This window comes from Gekko japonicus, unplaced genomic scaffold, assembly GCF_001447785.1.
Source record: "Gekko japonicus isolate JY-2015 unplaced genomic scaffold, Gekko_japonicus_V1.1 scaffold393, whole genome shotgun sequence".
Lineage (NCBI taxonomy): Eukaryota > Metazoa > Chordata > Lepidosauria > Squamata > Gekkonidae > Gekko > Gekko japonicus.
In genome coordinates, this window is record NW_015177017.1 from 890,422 (window position 1) to 903,003 (window position 12,582).

The window sequence follows — 12,582 nt, forward strand, 5'->3', positions numbered from 1 at the left end:
AGCAAGGAGCCTCAGTTCCTGGCTTAGGGCTTTTCCACATTCTTATTTCTCTTATTTCCTGTCTTCTCAGGGCATATTTCCTGTTCTGCACGAGTTTTGCTCCTTCTAGTGGTCGATTTGATATTACACTCGGTTATGTCCAGCATATCTCCCTGTGGATATAAACTTCAGGGTTTATGCAGGACATTACCAGACGTAACATCAAACTGACCACTAGAGGGAGCAAGGCACGGGCAGAACAGCCCCCCCCCCCGGCCGAAAAAGGAACGTAACAAGTGAGGAAAATGAGAACTCAGAAAAGCCCTTAGAGTATGGTCACAGGAGAACAAGAGGGCTGCACCAGATGATCGGCCAAACGCTGATATTGCGTTAGGAAAGTAAAAATGTATTATATGTGGATACTAAATGTAATAATACATAATACATATTTACTTTCTCACTGCACTACCTGCATTTCGCTTTGCTTTCTTTCGTCTTAGACGATGGTAACCCATGGCAGATAGTCCCCTGTGTTGTTACACGGCCAACGGGTTGTGAGGTTTCCCAGCTCCCAGTCTTCCTGGGGACCTCAGTGTTGTCAATGTTTCCCTGGCGGGTTGTCTCTCCAGCAATAGAAGGGTATGGGAAAGCTCCTTTGGATAGCTTCCTTCATGCAGAACGCTTGCTGGGAGTGTTTAAACTGAAAACGAGATCCCCTCCCCACAGGCCTGTGCTCCCATTCCCTTAGAACGCGAATGGCCCCACCGACATTGTGCTGTTTTCCGGCTCAGATCGGTAAAAAGGCAGCTGAACGAAGGAAAGACGCGTTCTCGCTCACCCTTCCGTTTTATGTCTGCGATTGCGAAGATTCGTTTATATCCGCTTTGGTAAAAATGTGAGCGTCGGAAGGGTCAGAGTGTCTTGAAGACGAAGGGGAGGGGGGGAAGAGCGTTAGACGTTTTGCGTCTGCATGGCTTCCTGGGGCCACCTGTAATGATCGACGGCAAAGGAGTCGTAGTCGGGGCTGTAAATGAGAGCTCTAACGAAGGCTTCTTTGTCTTCAGGTTCTGGGTACCAGGAGGCCAAGTTGTGTTTGTAGGCATAGTCAACGATCTGAAACAAGGAGGAGGAGAGAAGACGGTGGCTAGAGCATCGGGTTTGGACTTGTAATTCAACAGGAGTTTGGAGCTGGGGAGTTTGGAGCATGAGCCTGCTCAGCTCAGGATGCCTGGGCTAATTAGGAGCTGAATGTTGGCCCCACACCTCCAGCCCTCCTTACCTCTGCAGCCACCCTCTCCCATACCTGGTGGCACTGATGAGGAGGACTAAAGCAGCACACCAGGGATCCTGTTATTTGGGAACCGGCTCCTGTAGTGTTGCAGGGCCTACTCAGGCTATAGCAGCTACTACAGCAGCTAGTAAAAAGGTAAAGGTTCCCTTGCTCAAAAGCTAGTCGAGTCTAGGGTTGCGGTGCTCATCTCCGTTTCCAAGCCGAAGAGCCAGCACTGTCCGAAGACGTTTCCGTGGTCATGTGGCCGGCATGACTAAAGACCAAGGCGCACGGAACGCTGTTCCCTTCCCACCGAAGCGGTCCCTATTTATCTACTTGCAATTTCTTGCTTTCGAACTGCTAGGTTGGCAGGAGCTGGGACTAGAGACGGGAGCTCACTCCGTCATGCGGCGACCCAGGTCTCGAACTGCTGAACTACTGACCTTCCACAGCCTGCAGTTCAGCGTCTTAACCACTTGAGCCACCGCAGCTCCAGCACAGCAGCTAGTACACTTTGCTAAAAAGAAAAGAGGGGCTTGCAACACACAACGCTGCCCTTGACTGAATTAGACCAGTGGTCCATAAAGGTCAGTACTGTCTGCTCAGACTGGCTGCAGGGTTTCAGGCGGAGGTCTCTCACATCACCTACTGCCTGGTTCCTTTAACTGGAGGTGCCGGGGATTGAACCCGGGGCCTTCTGCATGCCAAGCAGATGTTCTGCCACTGAGCCATGGTCCCTCCCCCTGTTCCTAGTGAGTTGGTGGCTGAGCTCACAAGAGTATTGGTCTGATCATGTTCCTAGGGACATCACCTACACCCAGAAGTAAGATCATTTAGACCCAACCAGAATCAGGTTTGAGAAAGCTCATCCAAATGCAGCTTCAGACACAGCTGGGCCAAGGCTCAGATCCCATTTTGCCGTCCACCGAATCTCTGGCAGCTGGGGGTAGGGGTAGGGTGGGACTTCAGTGCCATACTTTTGGGAAGCGAAATGTGTATGTACCATTTACCAGTTTTTTTCTTTCTGCAGCATCATTCTTTGAATTGTATTTCATGTCTGTTTGTTACAAGCGGAGCCAGTTCCAGATTTTTAGGGGCCCTGGGCGAAGAGTGCCCGGACAGCTGCCCCACTTCGGGACCCTGGCCTGAGTTACAAGCATAGTTCAGTGCCCGGATTCCTGTGGGTAGCTTGAAAAGTTCACAAATAAATTTTTTAAAATGGGCCCAATTTATATTTTACGGTGGTACAACTGTGCGCTGAGAGGGAGAACGCCAGATACGAGTGTCTTCCTGCTCATCCCAGATGAAGCAGAAGAAGAGATTGGATATATACCCTGTCCTTCACTACCCAAAGGAGTCTCAGAGCAGCTTACAATCCCCTTCCCTTCCCCTCCCCACAACAGACACCCTGTGAGGTAGGTGGGGCTGAGAGAGCTCTAATAGAACTGTCCTTGAGAGAACAGCTCTGAAAGAGCTTGTAACTGACCCAAGGTCACACCAGCAGCTGTATGTGAAGGAGTGGGGAATCAAACCTGGTTCTCACCGATTAGAGTCCGCGCTTCTAACCACTACACCAAACATTCTCTCAGCTGCGCCCACACCATGCCCCCTGAGGAACAGACTGTGCCCTCTAATGGAGGTCACGCATCTTGGTACTTGGTGTCATTAACCAGTAGATATTCAATACTGGGAGTTTAACACGTATGTCAACAATGGCCACCAAGACTAAAAGGCCAAGATCTCTTACTTTAACAGCGATTTTGAAGGAGACGTCTCGGATGGTGCTCAGCGGGGGATACAATCTTCCTTCGGCGAGATTCTCTTCAGTGACGTCTTCCGCAATTGACTAGAGGTGGGGGAGGAAGAGAGATTCCTCAATAGGATCAAGGTTCTCATTGGGAATCCCATGTATCGGGCCCTACCCAGCATGGGCTTCCATAGGATAACTCAAGAAGAAGAAGAAGAAGAGATTGGATTTATACCCCGCCCTTCACTTGGAGTCTCAGAGCGGCTTACAAACTCCTTTCCCTTCCCCTCCCCACAACAGACACCCTGTGAGGTGGGTGGGGCTGAGAGAACTCTGACACAAACTGCTCTTTTTCAAGGACAGCTGTGCCAGAGCTTGTGACTGACCCAAGGTCACATCAGCAGGTGCAAGTGGAGGAGTGGGGAATCAAACCCCGTTCTCCCAGATTAGAGTCCGCGCACTTAACCACTACACCAAACTGGCTCTCAAGAGAGACCTTTCACATTCAAGCTCTTTAACTCGACCGCCACTTGAACCACTACACCTCCATTTCTGGCTAATGTTTTCACAGAGATATTCCCGGCCACATCTTGACTCTGCCTTCACATATAACGACTCGAGTTCTTAACCCAGGGCTACTTCACAGGTGTACATGTGTTTATTTATCAAAACATATATATATATATCCCGCCTTTCCTCATGGTTCAAGGCGGTTCATGATAAAACGTTTTCAGGTAAAACCAAAAATGAAATTGCCAACCCCACGTCTCTCCCCTTTCCCCCATTAAAAGATGCCCGTTGTTCAAACCGCCTCAGAAGCCCTGGCAAGCAGGCAGGCCTTGCAGCACCTCCTAAAGATCTCCAAGGGGGGGGGGACCCCCTCAGCTCTTCGGGGAGCCCATCCCACAGAGCCAGAACCATTGTGGAACAGGCCCGGGCCCTGGTCAATGCCAGGTGGACCACCCTAAGTACTGGGATACCCAAAAGATGGTGGCCTGAGGACTGTAATGGGTGCACAGGGAAGGAGATGGTCCTTCAGATTTTAGGTACCCTTCTAATAAACTTTAAATACAGACATTAAAAAAATCGAAATTATCATATGGCATTGTGTGTGGAATTGCCAGGAGATCCCCAAGGGGCACTGCTTGGCTGCCAAAGCTGTAGCTCTTTTTTGGAACCACTAGGTGGCGAGCTATGCTTATTTTTAGGCTGAGGGTGCTGTAACTTGCCTAAGATCAGCTGGCTAGCTTCAAGTGGGGAAGTGGGGAATCAAGCCCAGTTCTCCAGATTAGAATCCGCTGCTCTTAAACCACTACACTAAACCAGGTTTCAATGATATATACATAAACATATAAAGTGTGAATGCCCTGGGCAGCTCTGATTGGCTATATTTTTCTAAGGAGTGTACACTCAGTGATAAACCTGGGTTTGCCTTTTGGGTAATGCGTGAAATGACCCTAAACATTTAAGCTAGACACTTGATTGACAGAAGGGAGAGAGGGAGAAAGCACAAAGTGGGTATTCCAGAAAGGATTCCTAGGGGCATCAAGTGATCACGGTGGTCTGCAATGTCTGTTCACCATATATTAAAACTCTCATTTGACCATCAAATCCCGAACCTGTGCAGTGAGGAGAAAGAGGTCGTCAGAGATGTGCCGGATCCCACAGGCAATGACACCTAGAGCAACACCAGGGAACACATAGGCGTTGTTTCCTTGCCCGGGGAAGAAGGTCTTTCCACTCGGCAGGGTCACTTTCAGGAACGGGCTCCCGCTTGCAAATATACCACGCCCCTGTCAGCAAAGCAAGAGGGATTTGGTTTGTAGAAGATCAGACCAATCGTCAACTGCACAGCAGCAATGTGCACTCGAATGGAAAGGAAGGAAGGAAGGAAGGAAGGATGTAATTCTGATTATATTTCTGTGAGTTATATACATATGAAATTTTTCTATATAGCACAATTAGTGATGTGCAGACCCCCCTTCCAATCTGGTCATCTGAAGAAGAAGAGTTGGATTTATCCCCTGCCCTTCACTACCCAAAGGTGTCTCAGAGCGGCTTACAAACTCCTTTCCCTTCCCCTCCCCACAACAGACACCCTGTGAGGTGGGTGGGGCTGAGAGAGCTCTTGACAGAAACTGCTCTTTCAGGAACAGCTGTGCCAGAGCTTGTGACTGACCCAAGGTCACATCAGCAGGTGCAAGTGGAGGAGTGGGGAATCAAACCCGGTTCTCCCAGATTAGAGTCCGCACACTTAACCACTACACCAAACTGGCTCTGATAAAGAATAGGGCAGTCTACATGAGACCCATCGGAGGCTACCTTCTGGACAACCCATATTCAGTTTCAAACCATTCTCATTCAAACCAGCCTGTATTATGCTCCCGATGATGTGACTGAGAATGCGAAAGGATCCAGACCACCTTTCTTGAGCCTTTTGAGATTTTGTGAAAGGTCAGTAGGCGTGATGAGAGAATGGCCACCACAGTGATTGGGCCAATCACAGCATGCTGGGAGGGTTCCAAGCCAAGTGTCCTCTGGAGATGGAAGCTGCTATTGCCCAATGAGCCGTTCCCAAGCATCTATTGCACTGAGACAGTGAAAGAGAGCTGGGATGAAGTCTTTGACTGGGGGAAGAGATGTTGTTTGGTTTTCGTTTCCAAAGGAAGGGAAGCGTATGCTTCCCATGTGGCCAACAGGGAGACGTTCCTAAGTTCAGAAGACATGAGAAGATCTGTGTCTATGGTCCAGATGAAGGTGCATGGCAATAACGCACCTGCCCAAGGTGGAGATGAGTGCTGTTATTGCTAGGTGGTAGAGAGTGACCATAAGAACATAAGAGATGCCAATGTTGGATCAGGCCAAAGGCCCATCCAGTCCAATACTCTGTATCACATAGTGGCCAGAAATACCAGGTGCCATCAGGAGGTCCACCAGTGGGGCCAGGACATTAGAAGCCCTCCCACTGTTGACCAAAAGCTCCCTGTTTGTCTCTCTACCATTGGAAACCCTTTGGATGTTATCGTGGCGGCTTCAGATGCAAGTGGGCATCAGGAAACACATCAGTAGGTGTCGTGGCGGCCTTAGGTGCTATGTTGGGGTTCTCTAGTCCAGACCCTCCTCTTGGCCAAGATGCCTCCCTCCCACCGAACCCTCACTCCAAAATGTCCTCATGGTTTCTGATATGCTTGGATGTTGTACACCTGCTCAAGGCAGCATCAAAGTCCCAAGGAGTCTACTATTGTTAAAATCGCCTGCTGCCCTCTGCTCTACACAGCCACCTTGGTATGCTTGAGAAAAGGCAGTGGTGTCAAAGAGGATGCTGGGTCAAAACAGATTGGATTCTAAATGGATCTGGGGGAGAGGACTTATGGAAGGTGGTAGCCAGCCCCCTATTTCAAACTCTGTCTGTCTGTACACGTAGAGCATCTTTTCCCCACTGGAGAGCCAGCATGGTGCAGGTGCTTAGGATTCGGGAGATCCAGGTTCGAGTCTGCACTCCGCTATGGAAGCTTGCTGGGTGACCTTGGGCCGGCCACACTCTTCCAGCTTCACCTACCTCGCAGGGTGAGGATAAAATGGAGGAGGAGACACCGCCCTGAGCTTCCCGGTGGGTGAAAAACGTATAAAATAAATAGCAGCTCTGCCTTACAAACTGGCTACTCAGCTAATTTGGCCACGCTCATTCTGATCCCTTTGTTCACTTCCACAATCCCGTGCCTCTTTGTGTAGCCTTTCCCACTGCTCAAATTTACATTGTAAGCTCCTTGGGGCTGGGACCTGTCTTTCTAGAATCATAGAATTGGAAGGGATCTCCAGGGTCATCGAGTCCAACCCCCTGCTCAATGCAGAAAATTCACAAATACCTCTCCCTCGCACCCCCCCAGTGACCCCTGTTCTATACCCAGAAGATGACAAAAAACCTCCAGGTAATCCCTGGCCAAACTGGCCTGGAGAACAATTGCTTCCTGACCCCAAAGTGGCGACCGGCATTTCCCTGGGTGTGTGAGAAAGGGCCACGAGAACTAAGCACTGATGCAACCCTTCCTGCCCTCCCTCTCGTGACCTGCCTAACTCAGTGCCAGGAATATTGATGGCAAAGAAGATATCACTGAGCTGGCAAATTATGACCGAGTGATGAGAAACTGAGAGACATTCACCTGAGTGAGAAACAATCTCCAGGTCTCAGCACAACCAAAAGGAGGCACACTTTGGACATCAGCAACATGGAACTCCCCCCCCCCCCCCCTCATGTCAAGCGGTAGCACTGCTCTGCCGTACACTCTGATTTGCTCGTGGGGTTACTCAGGGCAAAAACGATCGGCCTCTCATTGAATGTCGCCATGTCCTTCAAAATCTGGTCCGTGAACGCTCCTGTGATGGCAGCAACCCCTGCCCCAGTTCAAAGCAGACAGAACAATCAGAGTCCATCTCCTCCAGCCATGTATAAGTACAGCTTCTACAAGAGCCTCGGGCAACCCCGTCTACCTAATTGGCCTCACAGGGCTGTTGTGAGGCTTACGCACTGCTTTGAGGAAGAAAGATCTATGACAAATGAACGGGTAAATGGATAGCAGGTGTCCAAATGTCAGGGTGGGGTGACTCTGCCTTGACCTCCATCGCAAAACTATTTTGTGCAAAAATTTTCCAGGAATTTTCCTTTTCCCCATCCAAAGACCTAATGTGGTGTAGTGGTTAGAGGGTTGGGCTAGGTTCTGGGAGACCCAGGTTTGAAAATTCCCCAGTCTGCCACAGAAACCTGCTTGGTGACCTAAGGCCAGTCACATTCTCTCAGCCCATCTAATTCACAGGCTTGTTGCTGAGGATGAAATGCAGGAGAGGAGAATGTCGTGGGCCGCTTTAGGTTCCCGCTAGGAGGAAAAGTGGGGTATAAATGAATACATTAAAAAAACAGAACAGAGTCCAGTGGCACCTTTAAGACCAAACAAGTGTTATTCAAGGTGTGAGCCTTTGTGTGCACGCACACTTCATCGGACAATGAGATGGAGTTTCATCTAATTTTCATTGTCCACTTTCCTCATTTCATGTTTCCATTTCATTGTCTGACGAAGTGCACGCACATAAAATAGCTTACACCTTGAATAAAACTTCATTGGTCTTGAAGGTGTCACTGGCCTCTAACTTTGCTCCATTGCTTCAGACCAACACGGCTGCCCACCCTGATCTAACATCAAAAAATAATAAACCTTGGCCTGTTAATCTCATCTAAGGGATGTTGGGGATCCATACTTGCATCCCTCAATATATAGAGCAAAGTTTGAGTCCGGTGGCACCTTTAAGACCAACAAAGTTTAATTCTGGGTATATGCTTTCATGTGCATGCGCAGTTCTTCAGATATAATATGTATCCAAGGAAGTGCGCATGCACATGGAAGTTTATACCCGGAATCACACTTTGTTGGTCTCAAAGGTGCCACTAGACTCAAACTTTGTTCTGTTGCTTCAGACCAACACAGCTCCCCACCTGAATCTACCCCCAATGTATAGTTTAACCCCTAAGCTATTTTCCAGATAGATACTGACCCTCCCTGCTTAAACAACACAGTGAAAAAGAAAAGTCTACATAAATATGCATATATATCACATCTGCACTGCCACCCGATCTTTGCAGCACCTTCCAGTATATATAAGTTCAGGGCCGGCTCTATCACTAGGCCAGCTAGTGTCTGGCCTAGGACGTGGGCGCCAAACTGCACCCCCCCCGCAACCCCCCGCTGCCGCCCTAACCGGGCGCCTGCCCCTCTGGCGCCCTTAGCAACTCAGGAGCGCCCAGCGGAGGCGGCCGGGGAAGCTTTTGCCAGGGAACCCGCCGGCAGCGCGTGGGAAGCGTGGCGCACTGGCGGCAGTGGCTCTGCACTTCAGAGCTGCGCACCCCCGTGATCCTGCTTGCTCCTCGCCGCCACACCCTCTCCCACGCCACCGGCCGCCCCCCCCGTGGCTTCTTTGCCTGGCAGAGAGACTGCAGCGGGGGTGGGGGGGAGGCGGCGGTAGGCGAGCAGCAGCGGCGGCCGGGGGGGGAGGCGAGTGGTGGCCGGGAGGGGGGGAGGCAGCAGCACACCTCGCCGCCTGCCATCCGTTTGCCCTGCCTCCATCTTCTCCTCTCTCAGCAGCTGGGGAATCAGGAAAGGAAAGCCTCTCTCTCACGTGCCCGTACCCCCCCCCGGAGCTCCCTTTAAAAAGTAGCCCTGATAGTGGCGGAGTAGCCACCCCCCCGCGATCCTGCTCGCTCCTCGCCGCCACACCCTCTCTCATGCCGCCGGCCGCTGCCCCCTGTGGCTTCTTCGCCTGGCAGAGAGGCTGCAGCGGGGGCGGGGGGGGGCGGCGGGAGGCGAGCAGCGGCGGCTGGAGGGGAGGCGAGCAGTAGCGGCGGTGGCGGGGGGAGGCGAACGGCGGCTGGGTGACCCTCCTCCCAGCCTGGTTCTGGCGGAGAGGTCTCCAGGCCCTGCCGGGAGGTTGGCATCTACGCTCGCCTAGAGCGCAGGACAACCTCGGGCCAGCCATGTATAAGTTTTATTCACAGTCATTGACCAGCACATAGTATACCGATGGCGTATCTTGCAACATAAATGATACATATGACATTAAAATAGAAGTAGAATTTTAAAAGCAGATTTTTTTAAAAAAAGGGGAAAACTCCATAAAAACCATAATCATTAAACTTAATAAAACTAAATCTTAATTCTCCTCTTTTTGAGCCACTATCGTTTTTCTAATTCTTAGGGCAAGCCATTCAAACTCAGCCACCCGATGAGTAACTTCTGCTCGCCTGACCGATAAAAAACTTCTTAAAAGGCAGATTCTTTGCCTACGAGAAAGAGGAAGTGTCTTAGAGAAAGGAAGAGATTCGCGGATGTTGTTATATGCCTTACAATCAAATATTACGTGTTCTGTAGACTCAATACCATCTGCACAACAGGGACACATCCTTTCTTTATAAGGAGTTTTATTAAATTTTCCTTCCAGGACTGCAGATGGGAGTACATCCCAGTGCATTAGTGTAAATGTTCTTCTATAGTCCTGATTTAGTAAACGGGAGAGGTAGGGCGCAGGGATTACTCTGTTATCTGGAGCCAAGAGGGCTCGCCATTTCCCTATGCAGCACCTACCAGGGTTTTTTCTTTAAAAAATTAATTTATATCCTGCTTTTCTCCCCATTGGGACCCAAAGTGACTTCTCATTTCATCCTCCCCTCCTTTAACTTATCTGCACAGCAACAAGGCTGAGAGATTCTGAGAGATCCTACTGGTGAGCTTCCATACAGAGCGGAGATTCAAACACAACTGTCCCAGGTCCTAGTCTGCCACTCTAATCACTATGTCCGCCACTTCTCCTTCCCTACTTCTGTTACCTCTTGGTGGTAGTGATTGCATGTTTTAGCCGTGTCCTTGGGCTCTTCCACATTCTCATTTCCCTGGCGTGTAAGTTCCTGTTTCTTCAGGGGTTTTTTTTGTGTTCCACACGTGTTTTGCTCCCTCTAGTGGTTGTTTTGAAATTACATTGGTTTGTGTCTGGCATTTTGTGCCGGAAAAAAACCAATGTAATATCATTGCACGGCATATTATGGTTTCACTGTTTTAATTGTTATTTTAATTATTGTTTTAATGGCATTGTATTGAACTGTTGTGAACTGCCCTGAGCCCGTTCACGGGGAGGGCGGTATACAAATCGAACAAATAAATAAAATCGAGCAAACACATATGGAACAGGGCCCCTCAAAGAAGAAAAGATTGGATTTATACCCCACCCTTCACTACCTGAAGGCGTCTCAGAGTGGCTTACAATCTCCTTTCCCTTCCCCTCCCCACAACAGACACCTGAGTGAGGACTGCTTGTGAGAGAACACCTCTGAAAGAACTTGTAACTGACCCAAGGTCACACTTCCAGCTTCATGTGGAGGAGTGGGGAATCAAACCTGGTTCTTCCAGATTAGAGTCTGCGCTCCTAACCACTACACCAAACTGGATCTCAAGTGATCACGGTTGTTTCGAAGAAATGGGACCTTACAAGCAAAGAAAATGAGAACACAGAAAAACCTTCAGACTGAATAAGAAGTTTGTACTCGGAATTACCCTCTCCAGAGGAATGAATTGGAAATTTTTCATTGCCAGGGACTGAGAATAAAGATTTGAAGCTTCTACATACTGAGTCAGGCTCTTAGTCTGTCCAGGTCAGAATGTGCTATTCTGACTGGCAGAACAAAATCTGAGTCCGGTAGCACCTTAAATCCAACACAATTTTCCAGGGTATATCCTTTCATGAGTCAAAGCTAACCTTGTCAAATCTGGTATTTGATGAAGTCAGTTTTCACTCATGAAAGCTCAAACCCTGGAAAATGTTGTGGGCCTTTAAAGTGCTAAAGGTAAAGGTAAAGGTTGCCTTGCTCGAAAGCCAGTCGAGTCCAACTCTAGGGTTGCGGTGCTCATCTACGTTTCAAAGCCGAAGAGCCAGCGCTGTCCGAAGACGTTTCCGTGGTCATGTGGCCGGCATGATTAAACACCAAGGTGCACGGAACGCTGTTACCTTCCCACCGAAGCGGTACCTATTTATCTACTTGCAATTTCTTGCTTTCGAACTGCTAGGTTGGCAGGAGCAGGAACTAGAGACGGGAGCTCACTCCGTCATGCGGCACACTCAGGTCTTGAACTGCTGAACTACCGGCCTCCCACAGCCTGCAGTTCAGCGTCTTAACCACTTGAGCCACTGCAGTGCTACTGGGCTCAAATTTTGTTCTGCTGCTGCAGATGAGCAGGGCTACCCACCACAAACTATCTGCCTGGCAGAGGCTCTCCAGACTCTCAGGTGGAAGTCTCCTGCATTGCTTGACCTTTTCACTGGAGACATTGGGGACTGAACCTAGGACCTTCTGCATGCAAACCAGAAGCTCCGCCTCTGAGCCACGGCCCCTCCCCCAAAGTGTTGCTGAGGATCACAGGATGAAAGTGAAGGGGTGCAGGGACAGTTACCGATAAGAGCCGTTGGCTTGACTCTCTGCACGACTTCTGCGAGTGTCTTCACACTGGGGTGGTCGTGAGCAAACATCTCCTTCTCGTGGTTCAGGTGACTCCTGCCCTGCGAGAAACACAAAGTGCATCCAGGTGAGGATTGAAAGGACCGATTTGCCTGCCAAATTCTTTCTCTTCTCCTTGCACTGAGTGCCCTGTACACATGATCCATTTGCACACTTAATCAATGTCCATAGAGGGGGAATGGGCAGGAGAGAGCTGTTCCCACCCACTGCCTCTGAGCGATTGCTAGCTCATGAGTGTGCACATTTACTGGGCACTTCCTCTGTGCATTAGGGTTGCCAGGTCCTGTCCACTCACCGGCAGGGGACTTTGTGGGGTGTCCCTGGACTCTAACGTGTTGATTTGCTTTCCCCAGTTTATCGGATTTCAGGGAATCCTTGCGAACATAAGAGAAGCCATGTTGGATCAGGCCGATGGCCCATCCACTCCAACACTCTGAGTCACACAGTGGCCAAAACCCAGGAGCCATCAGGAGGGCCACCACCAGGGGGCCAGAACTCCAGAAGCCCTCTCACTCTTGCCCCCCAAGCACCAATCCT

At 49.9% G+C, this 12,582-nt stretch overlaps 1 protein-coding gene across 1 annotated transcript in view; it reads right to left on the reverse strand.

Moving 5' to 3' along the window:
* Nucleotides 1-628: 628 nt before the first annotated feature.
* The window catches only part of ME3 (malic enzyme 3, NADP(+)-dependent, mitochondrial), a 168,437-nt gene continuing 156,483 nt past the window's right edge, over nt 629-12,582 (reverse strand). Inside the window, 5 exon segments of the mRNA XM_015427724.1 lie at nt 629-1,092; nt 2,997-3,095; nt 4,616-4,793; nt 7,250-7,388; nt 11,981-12,086. Of these exon segments, the coding sequence (XP_015283210.1) occupies nt 931-1,092; nt 2,997-3,095; nt 4,616-4,793; nt 7,250-7,388; nt 11,981-12,086 (684 nt within the window). The 3' untranslated portion in view covers nt 629-930.